Source organism: Rhipicephalus microplus, unplaced genomic scaffold (assembly GCF_043290135.1).
Source record: "Rhipicephalus microplus isolate Deutch F79 unplaced genomic scaffold, USDA_Rmic scaffold_48, whole genome shotgun sequence".
Classification (NCBI taxonomy): Eukaryota; Metazoa; Arthropoda; class Arachnida; order Ixodida; family Ixodidae; genus Rhipicephalus; species Rhipicephalus microplus.
Window position 1 is genome coordinate 2,278,132 of NW_027464621.1, and position 16,660 is coordinate 2,294,791.

General features: G+C 45.3%; 1 protein-coding gene across 2 annotated transcripts in view; it reads right to left on the reverse strand.

Moving 5' to 3' along the window:
* Positions 1-16,660, reverse strand: part of LOC119177260 (protein arginine N-methyltransferase 7-like) — a 73,754-nt gene that overhangs the window by 33,985 nt on the left and 23,109 nt on the right. For both annotated transcript variants that reach the window (XM_075884796.1, XM_037428701.2), the window contains exon 7: positions 5,875-6,058. In XM_075884796.1, the coding sequence (XP_075740911.1) occupies positions 5,875-6,058 (184 nt within the window). The remainder of the gene's footprint in view (positions 1-5,874; positions 6,059-16,660) is intronic.

Below are 16,660 nucleotides of genomic sequence, written 5' to 3' on the forward strand. Positions count from 1 at the left end.
ACGTCTAGTCACTTTCGTGACCACAAACGCCACAACAGCTTACGCCGACCCCAGCCACTCCCGAGCGTCTCTTCGCGTCGTCGACGACGCTGTCACGTTACCACCCCGTGCAACTGTTGTGGTTCAGGTGGCTTGGGACGGAGTGATGCACGGTGAAGCAGTCGTAGAAAGCAATCACTCGCTTTTGCTGTCTCAGGGTGTCTGCGTAGCGAGAAGCCTTGTCAACCTTCGTGATGATCACTACAACTTTTTTGTCACAAACTTCAGCTACGAGCACCGGCACCTTTTTCCTGGAACTGTCATCGCCTACGCCGACCCAATCGCCGATGTCACAGAGTGTTTTGCTTCCGAGGCCATCGGCACTGCTGAAGCGCCTTTCCGCAGCGTCGACATCAATCCAACGCTTTCTGAAGCGAACAAGCAGCATTTGAGCGAGCTGTTGCTGGAGTTCCACACATGCTTTGCACGTTCTTCAAGGATACGTCAAACACCGATAACGAAACACCGTATTATCACCTACGACGACGCGCATCTCATACGGCAGCAGCCTTACCGTGTTTCACCAACCGAACGGCATGCGATTCAAACGCAGGTTAAGGAAATGCTTCAGGATGGCGTGATACAGCCTTCAAGCAGCCCTTGGTCATCACCAGTCGTTCTTGTGAAAAAGAAAGATGGCACGCTTCGCTTTTGTGTCGACTATAGAAAGTTGAACAATGTCAAAAAGAAAGACATGTACTCGTTGCCCAGAGTCGATGATTCTCTGGACAAGCTGCGACGCGCGAAGTATTTTTCGTCCGTCGACTTGAAGAGCGGTTATTGGCAAATAGAGGTCGATGAACGTGACCGGGAAAAGACTGCTTTTGTAACGCCGGATGGCCTTTATGAATTCAAAGTGCTCCCTTTCGGCCTTTGTTCCGCTCCAGCCACAATCCAGCGAATGATGGACACCGTCCTGGCAGACCTCAAGTGGAAAAGCTGTCTTGTCTACCTCGATGATGTCGTTGTGTTTTCAGAAACGTTTGATGAGCATCTTCGGCGCCTTCAGAATATGCTCGAAGCCATTAGATCGGCCGATCTCACACTCAAGCCTGAGAAATGTCATTTCGGCTACGAAGAATTAAAGTTTCTTGGTCATGTCGTGAGCGCCGTTGGTGTTCGGCCTGATCCTGACAAAACTGCTGCCGTCACCGCTTTTCCACCTCCAACTGACAAGAAAAGTCTTCGACGATTTCTGGGTCTGTGCGCTTATTACCGGCGCTTTATTGAAAATTTCTCTAACATTACGGAGCCACTATTACGCCTCACGCGTGATGACACACCATTTGTCTGGGCTGACGAACAGCAGACTGCCTTTGCGGAACTACAGCACCGGCTCTCTTCCCCTCCCGTGCTCGGCCACTTCGATGAAGATGCTGACACTGAAGTACGCACTGATGCCAGCAATATTGGTCTTGGAGTTATTTTGGTACAAAGACAAGATGGCATTGAACGGGTAATAGCCTACGCAAGTCGCACACTGTCTCGCGCAGAATCTAACTATTCCACATCAGAGAAAGAATGTCTCGCCGTTATTTGGGCAATTACAAAGTTTAGGCCATATCTCTATGGAAGACCATTTAAAGTGGTGACTGACCATCATGCTTTGTGCTGGTTGACCAATCTACGAGACCCTTCAGGAAGATTAGCACGATGGAGTCTGCGCCTTCAGGAATTTGATGTCACCATCGTGTACAAGTCAGGCAAAAAGCACGAAGACGCCGACACGCTATCACGAGCACCTCTTCAATCCGCCAGTACTAGCGCAGAAGAAGACGGCGCCTTCGTGGCAACTGCCAGCGGACCGGATCTGATGTCGCATCAACGAAATGACGCCAATCTAAGAATGATTATAGATCATTTAGAAGGTGGCACTGCGCCCATTCCTCGTTCGATGTTGCGAACGTTGCCATCATTTTGCCTACGAAATGGCGTCTTATACAAAAGGAACGCCGATGCTGGTGACAGATCTCATCTTCTCGTCGTGCCTGAAGCCCTCCGCAATGACGTCTTATTAGCTTGCCACGACAAAGCCCACATCTGGCCATCTGGGCTACTCCAGAACTATGGATCGAGTGCGACAACTCTACTACTGGCCTAAAATGTCTTCCTGTGTCAAACGCTACGTGAAGGGATGCCGTGAATGCCAGCGTCGCAAGACACCACATTTAAAGCCTGCAGGCCATCTACAACCGATCGAGACAAAAGTTGCCACGAGGGACCACATCTGAAGTTGCCAGTTTTTTTATGCATCAAATTGTGCTACGGCATGGCGCCCCGTCACATGTCATCACTGATCGAGGGACATCATTCACAGCGAAACTCTTGGATGATATCTTCAGGTTGAGTTACACAACCCATCGAAAGACCACTGCGTATCACCCTCAGAGTAATGGTTTAACAGAAAGTCTAAACAAAACGCTAGCTGACATGATCTCTATATACGTGGATGTGCAGCACAAAACGTGGGACGACATCCTGCCGTACGTAATATTTGCGTATAACACTGCAACGCAGGAAACTACACGCTTCACACAATTCCGGCTCGTTTATGGTCGAGATGTTAGAACTATGCTGGATGCCATGATTCCATATGAGGACATCGACAAGCTCGACCAATTAGCCCCCGACATCAATGAGTACATTCAGCGCGCTGAGGAAGCACGTCAACTGGCCCGTGTGCACATCCGAACTCAACAGTGCGCAGATGCACGGCGGTACAACACCCACCATCGAGAATTTAATTATGAACCTGGTGACCAAGTTTGGGTTTGGACACCCATTAGGCGGCGAGGTCTCAGTGAGAAACTCTTGAGGAAGTACTTTGGACCTTACAAAGTACTCAGACGTGTGAGCGACATGAACTACTATGTGGTTCAAGACGGAGGCTCGCCATCATCCCAGCGCAGGTTACCACGCCCAGAGACTGTACACGTAGTCCGCCTAAAACCATACTTTATGCGGTGATGTGAATTTTCTTCTTGTGCCAGTGTTCATGTGAACAGTGAATGCCGTTTATTTCCGATTGCCGGGCCCAGGACGCATTTTCTCTCGTGCACTAATTTGTTTAATGTTTCTTTATGTTACCTACTTCGACCGACTGCTGTGCACACTTTTGTTTGAGCATCGGGTCGATGCTCTCTTGGGAGGAGGAGTAATGCCACCTGGTGTTCTGTGCCAGTGAACAGTGGGTCAGTTCTGTGCCGGTGAACGAGGAAGACGAAGACGAGCAACCCTTGCCAGCGGAACGTCCTTCTTTGTCTCTGAGATTTGGGACAGTCGCGTCCCTTTGTACGTTTGTTCGAGCTCTTAGCGCGTGACAGTATAATAGATTTTGGAAAGGGACGTAGTTCTTTTAAATGCCCACCCACGCACTGCATTGAACATGCAGGCACCCAAAGTGCCTGGAAGAGATAAGGCAGTGACAGGTCATGGGATGAAAGTACACCAATTGCCCAAGCTGCAGCAGTGCATGAAAAACTGATGCGATACAGTCGACTCTCGTTAATTCAAACTCGAAGGGACCTCTGAAGTTTGCCTGAATTATTAAGGAGTTTGAATTATTAGAATATCTCAGATTGCTGACTATGGGTGAGATGACACCACACATTATCATTAGGCATTGATTTTGTCACATTTCAAATTTTTCGAATAGTTTTAAACCCTAACTGCACGCAGTGAACAGAAAGCAGAGGTGTAAAGTCCACAAGTTTATTGGCCGTTTACTGCTGATCACACCTTTTAAAGAAATCATGAATGGCCAACTGCTTCATTGCTATAGGTATGTGCCTTCAGCACAAAGTGCTCGATACCACTTGAGACGCATCACGGTTTACCATGCGTGTACTGCGTTTGAAACATTTGTTTACTTGCAAAGCTTTTTTTTCTTGAAGGCCTCAGGTGCTTACTTTTCATTTTTAGACTTAAGATTATATAAGCACGCAAATTTTTAAATAGTAGTGGCGAAGCAGCAAGTGTTTTCTGGTATAGAACTGCAAAAAGTATGAATGAACCAAATGGTGGAGTTTGAATTAAGAGGCTTTTAAATACATTGAAAGAATAGAGGGCCTACCAGAAAATTTCGATTTCTGGGTGTATTTTTTCACCACCTCTTTCTTGGCCAAGCCGCTTTGATCGAGTTCCTGAAGAATTCGCAGCTTTTTTTTTTTTTTTTTTTCAAGTGAGAGTGCGTGGTACCGCCCCTTCCTTGCCATCGGGCTGAAATAACACCGTGATCCAATGCACTTCGCCGCACAAATAGGCCTAATGCACAATCGACTCGCTGACTCGGCTCCCACAGCCATAAGCGAGAATGGCTACTGAATTGGCTTGTCTCGACCTCGAGGTGTTGCCATGGTTGTGAGACTACCTTTAGCATGAGCAAGTCTACGCAGCATTTAGAGTTTGTGCCGTTTACCCTTAGGTAACCAATAAGCACTGTTTCGATTAACCTATGAATTTTACTGCGCAACACATAAAAATCCAGCCACACGAGCCCGTTTAGTTTCGTTAATGAAGCATTTTCGTTTAAGAAAGTTTAATTTGTTGGGAGTTCACTGTAAACCTATTCGCTCATATCGAATACTTTGAAATATTCGATGATGTGAATTCGAATCGAAGCGAATTCGAATATTCTACAATTCGTTTCAATATTCAAAGCATTCGAACATTCGCACAAGCCTACCGAAAAGCATGTTTGCTGTGAGTGAAAAGCAAGAGCCAACACTTGCCTCTAAATCCAAGTTATGATACTTCACTGCTAAGATAAGATGTAAGACAGTTCTGCCGCTGTGCTGCCAAACTTGGTTGTGCTCCTTACTATAAATAAGTGCATGCCTCCATGCATAACACAGTGGACTGTTGATGGTGATGCAACCAACAAGTTCAAATAATGAATCTGAACACAGAAAGAGGCCACAACGTGCTTTTCACCACAAAACATAACTTTGTATGTACAGGAGAGCTATCACTGATTGTAGCAATCAAAGCATGACAACGATGGCAGTCGAGCCTGCAAATTGTAATGTCCTGTTTGTAAATGGGAAAGTGATCACCAGTGTGTGAGCCAGCCACAGCAGCAGGCAGTTCACATTATTTGTGAAGGTTTGATCTGTGTGCAAACTAGTAAGCTTTTCAACCCTTTTTTTTACTTGGGGAAAAAGTGTCAAAATCAGAGAAAAATTCTTTCTGTTTGATTTGTAGCGCTATTATTATTTTTTATGAGTAATGGCACCATTCTTTCAATTCAATGGTATTTCTTCATTTCCCTAATCGCATAGAGAATGAAAATTTGAAGGTCGCTTCACCATATGGCAATACAAAGAAAAAGGCCTGTAAAATGATAGCCAAGACAAAAATGTCCCAACATCTACAACTGTGGCCATCTAGTGTCAAGAAACTCAAATATGAGTATAGTATTCATTGCTTGTGTGTGGAACCAATTTTTATTGATGACGAGTACACTTGTCATCTACCTTTATTTAGAAAAGCTCGTAATGACTATACTCGTCGACAGTCGCAAAAGGCTTAAGAGTTCTATGGAGCTTGGCCAGATCATGCTACTTAGTCCATGTTACAAAAAACTTTGAATTGAGCTTTCACTATACATACTCCCATGTTTGCCAGATGGACAAACTGAACTGTGCACTCAATAGCCACTTTATTTTAAGCCTAACAAAGCCATGCTTTTTACAAAATCATGGGGTAAACAATTGCATTTTTTGAATCGGGTATTGTGCAGGTACTGATCACTTGCACATGCAAAGAGGGCAAAGAACATAATTTGCAGTTTTCAGCGGGTTTCAAAAGACAGCTCTGTCAAAATTATAGACTTACTGGTTGTTCTTTGCCAGAAGGATGAGCCCAGTATGGTGCTGTAGACAAGCGAATGCTATTTTTTCTGTCCATCTCTAGTTCCCACCACATCACCACAGCATGGCAGGTAGCCTTCTTCCTTGAAATTAGACAGTCTCGCGAAATTTCCGACTCTTTCAATGTATCAATTTCAGAAAAAACGTACCTGAAAAACACATACAAAGTGTGAAATGATGTCACTGAAACGTATTATACTGTTACACTGAAGTGAGCATTCCAAAATTAGGACCAGAGGTAAAATGAGAATTTAAAATGCACAAGAATTCACATTAGGTTACTAAATTTAAGAGTTTTATACCACTGCGAGTCATGATCATAGAAGGCCTTCATAACCGCTTGTCATAACCAATAATTATGCAAAGGTTCAACAGCAAGCTGCAACAAATACTGAGCAATGATAACACACACAAAAAGGTGGCTAAATAAACACCCAGGCAGGGAACACATGACAAACTAATGCGCAATGATAATGAACTACAGCTAATAAAACCTGCTAAGTTAGCCATTTTCAGATGCAGCCACTGCTCCCCTTGTATGACCTTGTGTTATGCTGTTTGACCATGCAGCAGCATTTACACGTCTCCAGCTGTACCTCTTTATAAGAGACATGCACCAGGGTGCAGTTCTTGTTCCCTATGCTGGAGAGGCCCCTTATAACCAGGGTACCATATTGTAATTTTTGGTCCAGCCCTGTTTCAATAGAAGCAGAGTGGCATCTTTTATACACATTTACTAATGTAAGGAATCGCAATAGGTCATTCTTTTGATTTTTTTTCTTGCCATTCGTCAATCTGGTTACTAGTCTTAGCGAAGCCTTTTAATCGCTTCCCAGCCAAGAATGCTATCAAATCATCTGGGTAATCGCTTCTTCTTGATCTGCCCACTTGGCTCATCAGGCTTCTATACTTGCATACAACTCAAGAAAAAATAAAAAGGCTTTTTATCGTCAATGGACCGCCTCCTTGTGGCTGTGTTATCATGACCCCGCGACTCACCGCCTTAGTGCCATGCTCATGAGAGGAATAACAAAGCAGCGTGTCAAAGCGTGCCACAAAGCGGCCATGAAACTATTGGCTGGAGGGGGGTTCTTTGACAATGAAAAGCTGCTCCTTTTTCTTGAGTTGTATCTGAGTGTAGCTACAAATGGCTTAGGTCACTATACATTCAAAACATTTTCGTACCACGCCGCGGTGGTCTAGTGGCTAAGGTACTCGGCTGCTGACCCGCAGGTCGCGGGTTCAAATCCCGGCTGCGGTGGCTGCATTTCCGATGAAGGCGGAAATGTTGTAGGCCCGTGTGCTAAGATTTGGGTGCACGTTAAAGAGCCCCAGGCGGTCGAAATTCCCGGAGCCCTCCACTGCGGCATCTCTCATAATCATATGATGGTTTTGGGACGTTAAACCCCACATATCAATCAATCAAAACATTTTTGTTGGACTAAAGGAAATTGTGAACAAGTTCGACATACCCATGGTTTTCCTGGCTCCAAGCAAATTAGCTCGCTATGTCATAAAGTCTACAACCACCAGCAGTGGTCTAGCAATTAGTGCAGTGTCCACCATTTGGACCAAAAAAGAAGTTGTCTATTATGTCCCCATTTCCTGTGGAAATAAGTATATGTATTTGACAAATCGAGAGGTGCATCAAGATACGACTGCTTGAGCATAACTATAACTGCAAGCAGATTACTCATCTTGGAAACATGGCTACTCATTGCAATAGGGTCAATGTGATCCAAAATTGCACCATCACGTCATAATTGTAAAATATCATTGTAAAATATCATTGTAAAATATCATTGTAATTGTAAATGTCAATTGTAAAAATTGCAAAATATCACGTCATAATGACTAAAAAAAAGTAATCATCAAAGCATTCACAATGCACCACGCCAGCATGGATATTTGTGTTGGCGTTCCTTCACTATCATTAACAGAAGCTGAAGTGTCATTCCTTCAAAGCAGGGAAGCTAATAGACCTCGAGACACGTGGGCACTAGATTGAGTATAGCATCTCTTTTGATGTAACGGTTATTACCACCATATTTCGGCGCACTTACGATTTCCTATACAAGCTACTGAAACTACATCCACATATAGCAAAAATTTTACGAAACCTCCTACTTTAAATTTAAACACTTTCAACAAGGTCACGGTAAAAATGTGGCACATACGAAGTGGGAAGAAAAAGAAAAATGGGTTAAAACAAGCATTTTATAGCATGTAAAAGGCACGCACAATGACAATATCATAGAGCGCAGTGAGCACCGCATGCAGATTTTGGATGCTGTGAACGAGGAAGCCAGGAGGCAGCTTAAAGGAGAAATGGGAGGCAGCATGAAGACTTGCGGTCAGCTTTCGCACGACTAATTTTTCAGACACCTTGAACATATTTTAACACAGCGCCAAACTACGCAGACACAAGAGCAGAAGGGTGGACAAACTGCAGCGCTGACTTGCAACAGAATTTTATTGAAAAAAACATAAACCAATAAGGAACACTCCAACCTTCATACCCATGTGACCACACTAAGGCGAGAAAAAGCAGATAAGCTGACATTTTGAAAACAATGAAAAAACCTTGATACATCTCACGTGTACTCTCCAGCAGCATAAAAGTTAAGATATCGTGCTATCTAACAACCTAACCTCGCTATCATGTAGGGCTATAGAAGACACGCTAATGCATTGTCCACCACCCTTTTTTGTGTTACAGTAGACTCTCAGTAAACAAACTTCAAGGGACCAGCAAAATGTTTTAACAGGAGTTCCGTTTACTGAGAGGTGAACATGGGTGCAGAATACAAGCTCGAAACCAAGCATTGCAGAGGCAATAGCCCCGTTTAAGCAGTAGTTTCATTTAACAGATATTTATTTACTGAGGGTCTACTTTATATGCTTAAACTATTTCTCGCATGGTTTGATTGCTGTGTGTTAATAAAACTTCAGCTTCAGACAGACAGGTGGGCAATGGCACTATTGTTGGGACACATGTGAGTATACATTCCCTTGCAAAGAACGTCTTCCAACAACCTAATGTTAATGCATTTACTTGTTTGGCCTATGTATACACTACCACAGGAAAATGGCAAAAGATACACAATACCTTTTCTGCACTGTACAAATGAAGTTACGTATGTGACCCCGCAACGTTCTTTGGATACTCCTGGCACGCACTTCTTAAGTTTCTGTTCAATCACACCACATACCTTATTCAACTTATTAGGCAACAAAAAAACTACACTCTTCATTCACGCTGTTCCAATAAAAATTCAGTAACGAGTCAGTGCTGCAGTTTCCCCCCCCCCCCCCCCTCTCTTGTGTCTGTGCAGTCGTGTGCTGTGTTAAAATATGTTCAAGCACTGTCACCAACTTGCCCAGCTCTCAACTCTTCTACTTTTTCAGACACCGTCCTCTGCATCTACAACAGTCGATGATTAACAAGCAATGCCTTCCAATGAAAAAAAACCCTAAATGGATGAAGCGATAACTTTTTGTCACATAAAAGCTCACTGCGACGCTCAACTCGCCAACACCACAGTGTGCCGCAGATGGTCTTCTGCCTTTTGGTAATGGCACAGACTGGTCAATCAATGATAAACACTTCTGCGACGTTGCGACGGTGCCCTAGTGGATAAGCATCATAAGAGAGTGAAGGCGAGGTGGCGATGAACGTGCCATTTTGACTCATCACCGACAACCCTATCACAGTCATTTGCGGGTACCTGCTCAGCTGAATGTATTTAAACCATGTGCAGTGACGGCTACATAAGCCCGTCCTGCTGCCGTTCGAAAGTTCACCACCGCCACGTTGTGCAAGGCCGATTGTGCATTGCTCAGGGGTGCAACAGCAATGCAGGCTACATGTGTTCTACCCCACAGTATACAAAGATATATGTCCGAGGTGCGGGGCTACACCAACTCGGTTTCACATTACGTGGAAGTGCACACGTCACAATAAAGGCCACCGCAGTATGAACAACACAGAGGAACCATTGGAGGCACTTCTGTCCAGCTTGGCCTATGATGATAAGCTTTGGCTGATCCAACAGGCAGAGAAGATGGCAAGGGCCAGCGGAGCCCTGGAATAGAAGCCCGACCATTCGCAATGCTTCGCGTTATGCGCAAATAATGTTTTTCTCTCTCTTTTTTTTCTGCAATCTGTCTTTGTATTAAAGTGGACTCTCGTTAAACAGAACCCTAATGAACCAGAAAAGTATGCTCTATTTAACACGAGTTCCATTTACTGAGAAGAGATGAACAGTGGCACAAAATACAGTTGAGCCCACATATAACAGCCCCACTTAAAACAAACTTTCGCTTAAAACAAATAATACCAGTGTGACCAAGGGAATACACATTATTTCAATGGTACAAAACCGCACTTACAATGAACGTCTCTCAGCGTCGCCGATCAGTTACAGGGAACAAAGTTGGTGCTCGGGCAACTTTCCGGGACACCACTTTCGACCACCGATAAGCCATCAGGAAAGTGCCTCCCCAGTTTTCCAGTTGTCGCTCCCCAAACCATTATCCCCTCTCCCCCCCCACTATTTTGAGCACCCAATATTGCCAGACGAGGCCAGTGTTTGCACACTGCCACCGATCTTTTGGCTGACCAATCTTCGAATGGCCTCTCCTCAGTTTTTGATCGCTGTTTTTGAACTATCATTAACGTGGCCGACCTTCAGTGACCAGACTATCTGCAACATCGCGGGCCGCCGACTGAACTCGATTATCTGCATTTGTGTCTTATCTGGATCAGTGTCTTATCGTTCCAGTGCACACGCTTGCACTACCCCACTGACTTTGATAATTCGCGATTCATTCCGTGTTTAGGACCTGTTCTCGCTCACTTCGCAACCTGCTCAGCCTGCCCTCCACAGACGTGTAGAAGCGTTAAAAGAGTACAGTGATGCTACTGGCTTAGATTGTTTTGGAGAAGGCAAAGATGGCTTTTGGAGCAAGTGTTACTAGAAGCAATTATAACTGTTGTATTCATGAACTGACCTTAACTTATTGCAGTCAAGCTACTCACGAAAAAACGAGAAAAGTATAAGAAAAGTAGAAGGTGCATATCAGAAACCTCCCTTATTCTGTCCCAAGGGTGCCTTATGAAAGGCGTCCTTAACTCGTCAAGCATGGGCCCTGGGTGCAAGGGTGGGTATACTTTTGCTTCAAAATGATTACCTCAAGCACCAATAAATTAGCTTTACTGCAAGAAACCAACATGCGCAGAAACAGCCAAACATAAACAGTAGCAATGTTTGACTAGGTCGTGGCAGTTTTCGGTGAAATACGAGTTTTTCGTCGGGCCACTTTTCTGCAACTCCCTTCCAAGCAGTGACAGATCAGGTCACTTTTGGTATTTGGGCATCTTCTATGTTTCAACAGCCACAATTTAATCCGCACTTTGCCGGTGTCGCCACTGCTTATCACGACATGCCAAATTGCAAGAAATAGTTGGCACACGGTTAAGGAATTCGCGACAAGTCCCGAATGCATTTTCGTGAGCCTGGACTTGCACAAAACATTTGGGTAAACTTGTATATCAAAGCAACAAATACAGTATTTTTGCGCGTATAACCCGAACCAAAAACCCAAAAATTTCAGTGGCAAAGTGGAGGTGCTGATAATACGTGGGGTTTTTTTCTACAGTGCTGCTTCACAGCAATGCGTGTTGTGCTGTGAAGCCCCTTAACAGTGTAGCGAAGGCTACGGAGGCGGTTTCCGCGAATTCGTGTTGCTCCGCAAGTAGCACGGCAGCTTGCGGCCGATTTTGGTTTCGCTTGCTTGCATCGTTGAAGCATTTAGAAAAACATTTGGGGAGAGACAATTCGATTGTTCAGTGTAAAATCTCGCTGTCACACCACAAGTATATTTTTTGGACATTCGCGAGAGAGATAGAGATGTTATCAGTAAATTTATGTACTACTTTTTGACGCGGTAGCAGGCATGCATTTCGGTTCTGTTGTTTCCAGGGTGCTGTTACAGTGTACTAGAAGGGGTAGTGCTAAGTCCTGGCAGCCTAAGTCGATCTGTTCTGTCCCCATGAGTAGCGTACGGCGGCAGTCCTTCACGGCACAGCAAAAGCTTAAGGTCATCGCTGTCGCCGAGGAATTCGGAAATCGCGAAGCGGGAAAACGGCACGATGTGGACGAGTCCTGCGTGCGACTGTGGAGAAAGAAGAAAGAGAGCCTACAAGCCGCGCACCGCGACCGTAGGTCATTTCGTGGCCCTAAGACCGGTGTTTACCCTGAGCTGGAGGCGGAGCCAGTAAAGTTCATCGAAGATGTGAGAAGCACGGGTCACGCCGTATTGACCGAAATGGCCCAAGTGGAAGCTCGGCGACTTTCGAGGGAGCTAGACCTACCTCACGAGTTCCGTGCAAGCCGCGGATGGCTGCACCGCGTTATGAAGCGGCAAGGGCTCTCAATCAGACGGCGGACTGCAATATGTCAACGTTTGCCGGCTTCTTATGAGGAGAAGCTGCCCAAGTACCAGAGATATATAATTGGCCTGCGAAAGCAGCACAATTACATTTTCTCGCAAATCGGCAATGCGGATGAAACTCCTGTTTATTTTGAAATGCTGTTGGCCACAACGATTGAGAAGACGGGCAGCAGTTCGGTGAGCGCGCTGACCGGCGGGAACACGAAACTGCGCATCACAGTCTTCCTTTGTGCCCTCGCCGATGGCATGCAACTGCGACCGTACGTCATCTAGAAAAGGAAAACTCTACCAAAGATTCATTTGCCTGCCGGTGTGGTGGTGCACGCGCATGAGAACGAGCGGATGAACAGTGACTTGTTCGTGGACTGGATCAAGACGGTATGGGAGAAGAGGCTTGGTGCGATGCTTGCAAAGAGGTCCATGCTCATTTTTGACTCGTTCCGTGGCCACACAACTGAGGAAGTGAAGGACCGCCTAGATGTGTCCCTTAACAAGCCCTTCAAAGCGCATGTCAAGCGCTATTAGGCCGAGTGGATGGCCGAAGGCCTCTACGACTTGACGCCGACAGGACGAGTCCGAAGGCCTGATATTGCCCTATTCTGCAAGTGGATTGTCGAGGCATGGAAGGCTATTCCAGATGAGATGGTGCGAAAAAGTTTCAAGAAATGCTGCATCCCAAACAACATGGATGGAACCGAAGATGACCTTGTGCCTAACAGTGAGGACAGTGGCTCAAGTGATAGCTCTAATATGCGAGAGCAGCAACAGTGAATGAATTGTGACTGGCCTTGCAGACAGCGTATTCTGCTTGCTAAATAAAGCTTTTTCTGTCTACATATGTGCTATGTTGCTTGAGCAGTAGCTTTTGTACAGCCTTTCCTGTATATCAAATGTGCGGGCAACACGCGAGAATTTTTTTTTTCTTTCTCGGTGAGCTGAAAGTGGGGGTGCGGATTATATGCACGGTCGGGTTATACGTGCAAAAATACGGTACCACAAGGCATTGGCAAGAATACAAAATGCCTGATAAGTCTATTGACAGGAACTGAAATGACTTCAGCCGTGGCTGCGTGATCTGACCACTTGAGCGGGATAAAAACAACACGGATTCATCGTTTAGAACGATTTCATGGTCCCTAAGTAGTTCGTTAAATCGGACTTGAACCATATGGCAAAAGCGACCTTTTGCTCAGTTTAACTAAGGCTTGGCTCGTATTGCGTCGTACAGAAGTCCTACCGCGACATTGCTTTTAATAGAGGAACCAGAAGTAGCTAATTTTGTTTCTGAAAGTTGGAAAACACCCTTTGGTGCAGGCTCGCCAAATTTTGAAGAAATGCAGCAGATGTACAAGCCAGGGCACTTTGGCGCAGGGGTAGCATCACTGGGAATACTGATACGATTTCGAGGCACCCGAAAAAGGACATATTTCGTTTTCATGGTGTGGACTATCAACATTCTCCACACACCGGAGCCAGACCACACGTAGAAAATGTTTTTCTTTGATTTCAAAGTTCGACACCCAGTATTATCAAGCCAGCCCCACTACAATGGACATTATCCCAACAAGTGAACACAGCTCACTGGGTTTTAGACATTTTCGTCTTACATGCAGCCTAAATCACAGGAACTGCTGTCAGAGCCTCTGGACTGTTATTCACTCATGATTGTTTACACGAATCACGTGCGACTGACAGCAAACAGGTGTTGCTAGTATGTCGCGAGTTGCAGCCTTTCCGTCACATCGGACCCTTCTTGACAAGTCACTGTGAAGCCACCCTCTCGATACCGAAATCGTCATTTTAAAGTAGTGGTATTACCAATATATTCAGCAACTTCACGAGCACCACTGCCCTCTCCTTAGGGTTCTTGGCAGCCGTGTTTTTATTCTATTTAAGGCAACACCCTGAAAATAAGTTTCAAAATTCGTGTCAGTACTCTTTTAAAATGACTGTTACACAAAACAAATTGAGAATGATGAAGTCGGTGAGGCCACACAAGCCCATCGGCACCACAATACGATTATTTGGCCTTTGTGCGTGCAGGCCACTCTCCCAAGTTTTTCTACGCTTGAGTTGCGCATTTCAAGCAAGCTAGCCAACCTGCCTTGTTCCTGAGTGTTTCGATTTTCAACTTTCTGCCGTAAGCTCCCCTTGTTTAACTCTACCGCAACTCCTTTGCCTGTCTTTTGCAAGTATGCTCTCCTCTCTTTATCACAACTCCTTAGCCCATCTCCACCGCTCTGCAAAGCCAACCACATTGGCTCAAATGAAGAAGTTTCTTCTGTCCAGAAGCTGTCCCAGAGCAGTTCCACTTGTCCTGGCTTGCATGTCGCTTGTGCGCCTCTTGCTCACTGTTAGTGTGTGTTTGCGGTCAGAATGGTGACTGGAAAGCCTTCCGCTTTGCTGCCGCTCAACATAACACCGAAAATGGAACCGCTTGGCTTGGGCGTAATCCGCATATATGAGACTTATAGGTGCTGCTTGATGATTGATTGATATGTGGGGTTTAACGTCCCAAAACCACCATATGATTATGAGACGCCGTATGGAGGGCTCCAGAAATTTCGACCACCTGGGGTTCTTTAACATGCACCCAAATCTGAGCACACGGGCCTACAACATTTCCGCCTCCATCGGAAATGCAGCCGCCGCAGCCGGGATACTTATAGGTGCTGCTTTGTGGAACGCTTGCTCATATCTGTTGATTACCCGGTGCTCAACTTGTCACGTCAGGTGTCCCTGTATTCAGCTGTGGAGATGGTGAAGCCTTCGTGGGCAGAGGTTGATAGATTGATATGTGGGGTTTAAGGTCCTAAAACCACCATATAATTATGAGACGCCGTAGAGGAGGGCTCCAGAAATTTATCCACCTGGGGTTCTTTAACATGCACCCAAATCTGAGCACACGGGCCTACAGCTATGTGGGCGGAGGTAACGGCTATATGTGTGTGAAACTGTTTTCACGAGGCCGAATTCATCCACGTCGGACCCAATGCCATACCTGAAGCTTCCAAACAGTACCACTCCAGCAGCGATTCGTGGCAGTACTTTGTCGACTCCATGGGTGATGGGACATCTTCTGGGATAATTTCATTACATCCAATGCTGATGACGCTTTTTCTAGTTTTGTATTGTAGGCTTATTTTACGAGTTTGTCATGAACGTTGTGTGTTTATTAACAGGCAGTCTCAGAGTCCATTTCTCTTCACACGGCACGCAAAACAAGCATTGACAAACGCAGTCCTTGATAACTTCCACTACAGATCCCATTCATTAGCATGTCTTGAGCAACTTTTCTGCGGCCGTGCACACAGTCTCCAGGTCACTAAGATTTTGAAGCGACGTGGTTTTTCTACCTACGCTCTGTCTCAGAAATGGCGTGTGCTGCTACTTGGCATGGCCGTGCATATGTGCAGTGACGTTTTTGGTAACTTGGCTTAGCTCGTGTGTCGAGAAAGCAATGATGACGGGACAAGCCATCCACAACACAGGCACAACAACCTTGGGCACAGGTGCACGCAACACTGTCCACATACAGGAAAGCTGTATTAAGCCACATTGTCTCATTAAAACCTTGCTATTTCCAAAAATGGTTGTAGAGTGGCTGTACGTGGTTAAGCATAGTTACTGGAACTCCTGCGAAAGTATAACAGCATGCAACGACAGCATGCAGAAGTCGCTAGAAGAGCTATCGGCATCGCTATGAATTCTCAGTGTTGCTAGCACGCAATGACAGCATGCACAAGTAGCAAGAAGGACTACCAGCATCGCTACGCATTCTCGGCGTTGCTGAGCGAAAAGGGACACCCATGTTCAGAGCTTTTCAGATTGAAAAATACTGCTTATAAAATAACTACGCATATTCTTTTGGGATTATCTACTACAGCTACGAACACTAATAAGAGTAAGCTTTTTGTCACGCCGACAAAAAACTGGGCAATAAAATTAGTTGTCAGCCTCTTTAAAGGGACAGGGTAAGCAAAAAATATTGAAAAAATAATTTTTTTCTTTTTGCATACTTGAAATCTCCAGCCTATTTTGAACCAAAATCAGTCATTTGTCTCAGTGCAATTTTCTTTTTCCTCTAAAATGACATACTTCAAAACTTGTGCAGCGGCCTGCCATGCCCCGATTCTTACGAAGCAAGGGAGTCTTTGCGGTTTAAACATCATAGCGGTATGGAGCGGTTACAGTTTGAAAGCTAGAGTGCATTTAGCACATTCAGAAAAGAATGGGCCCAGAACTGCGAAAACGAAAAAAGCAGAGGCATCAAGCTTTCTGTCAGACAGTCAATA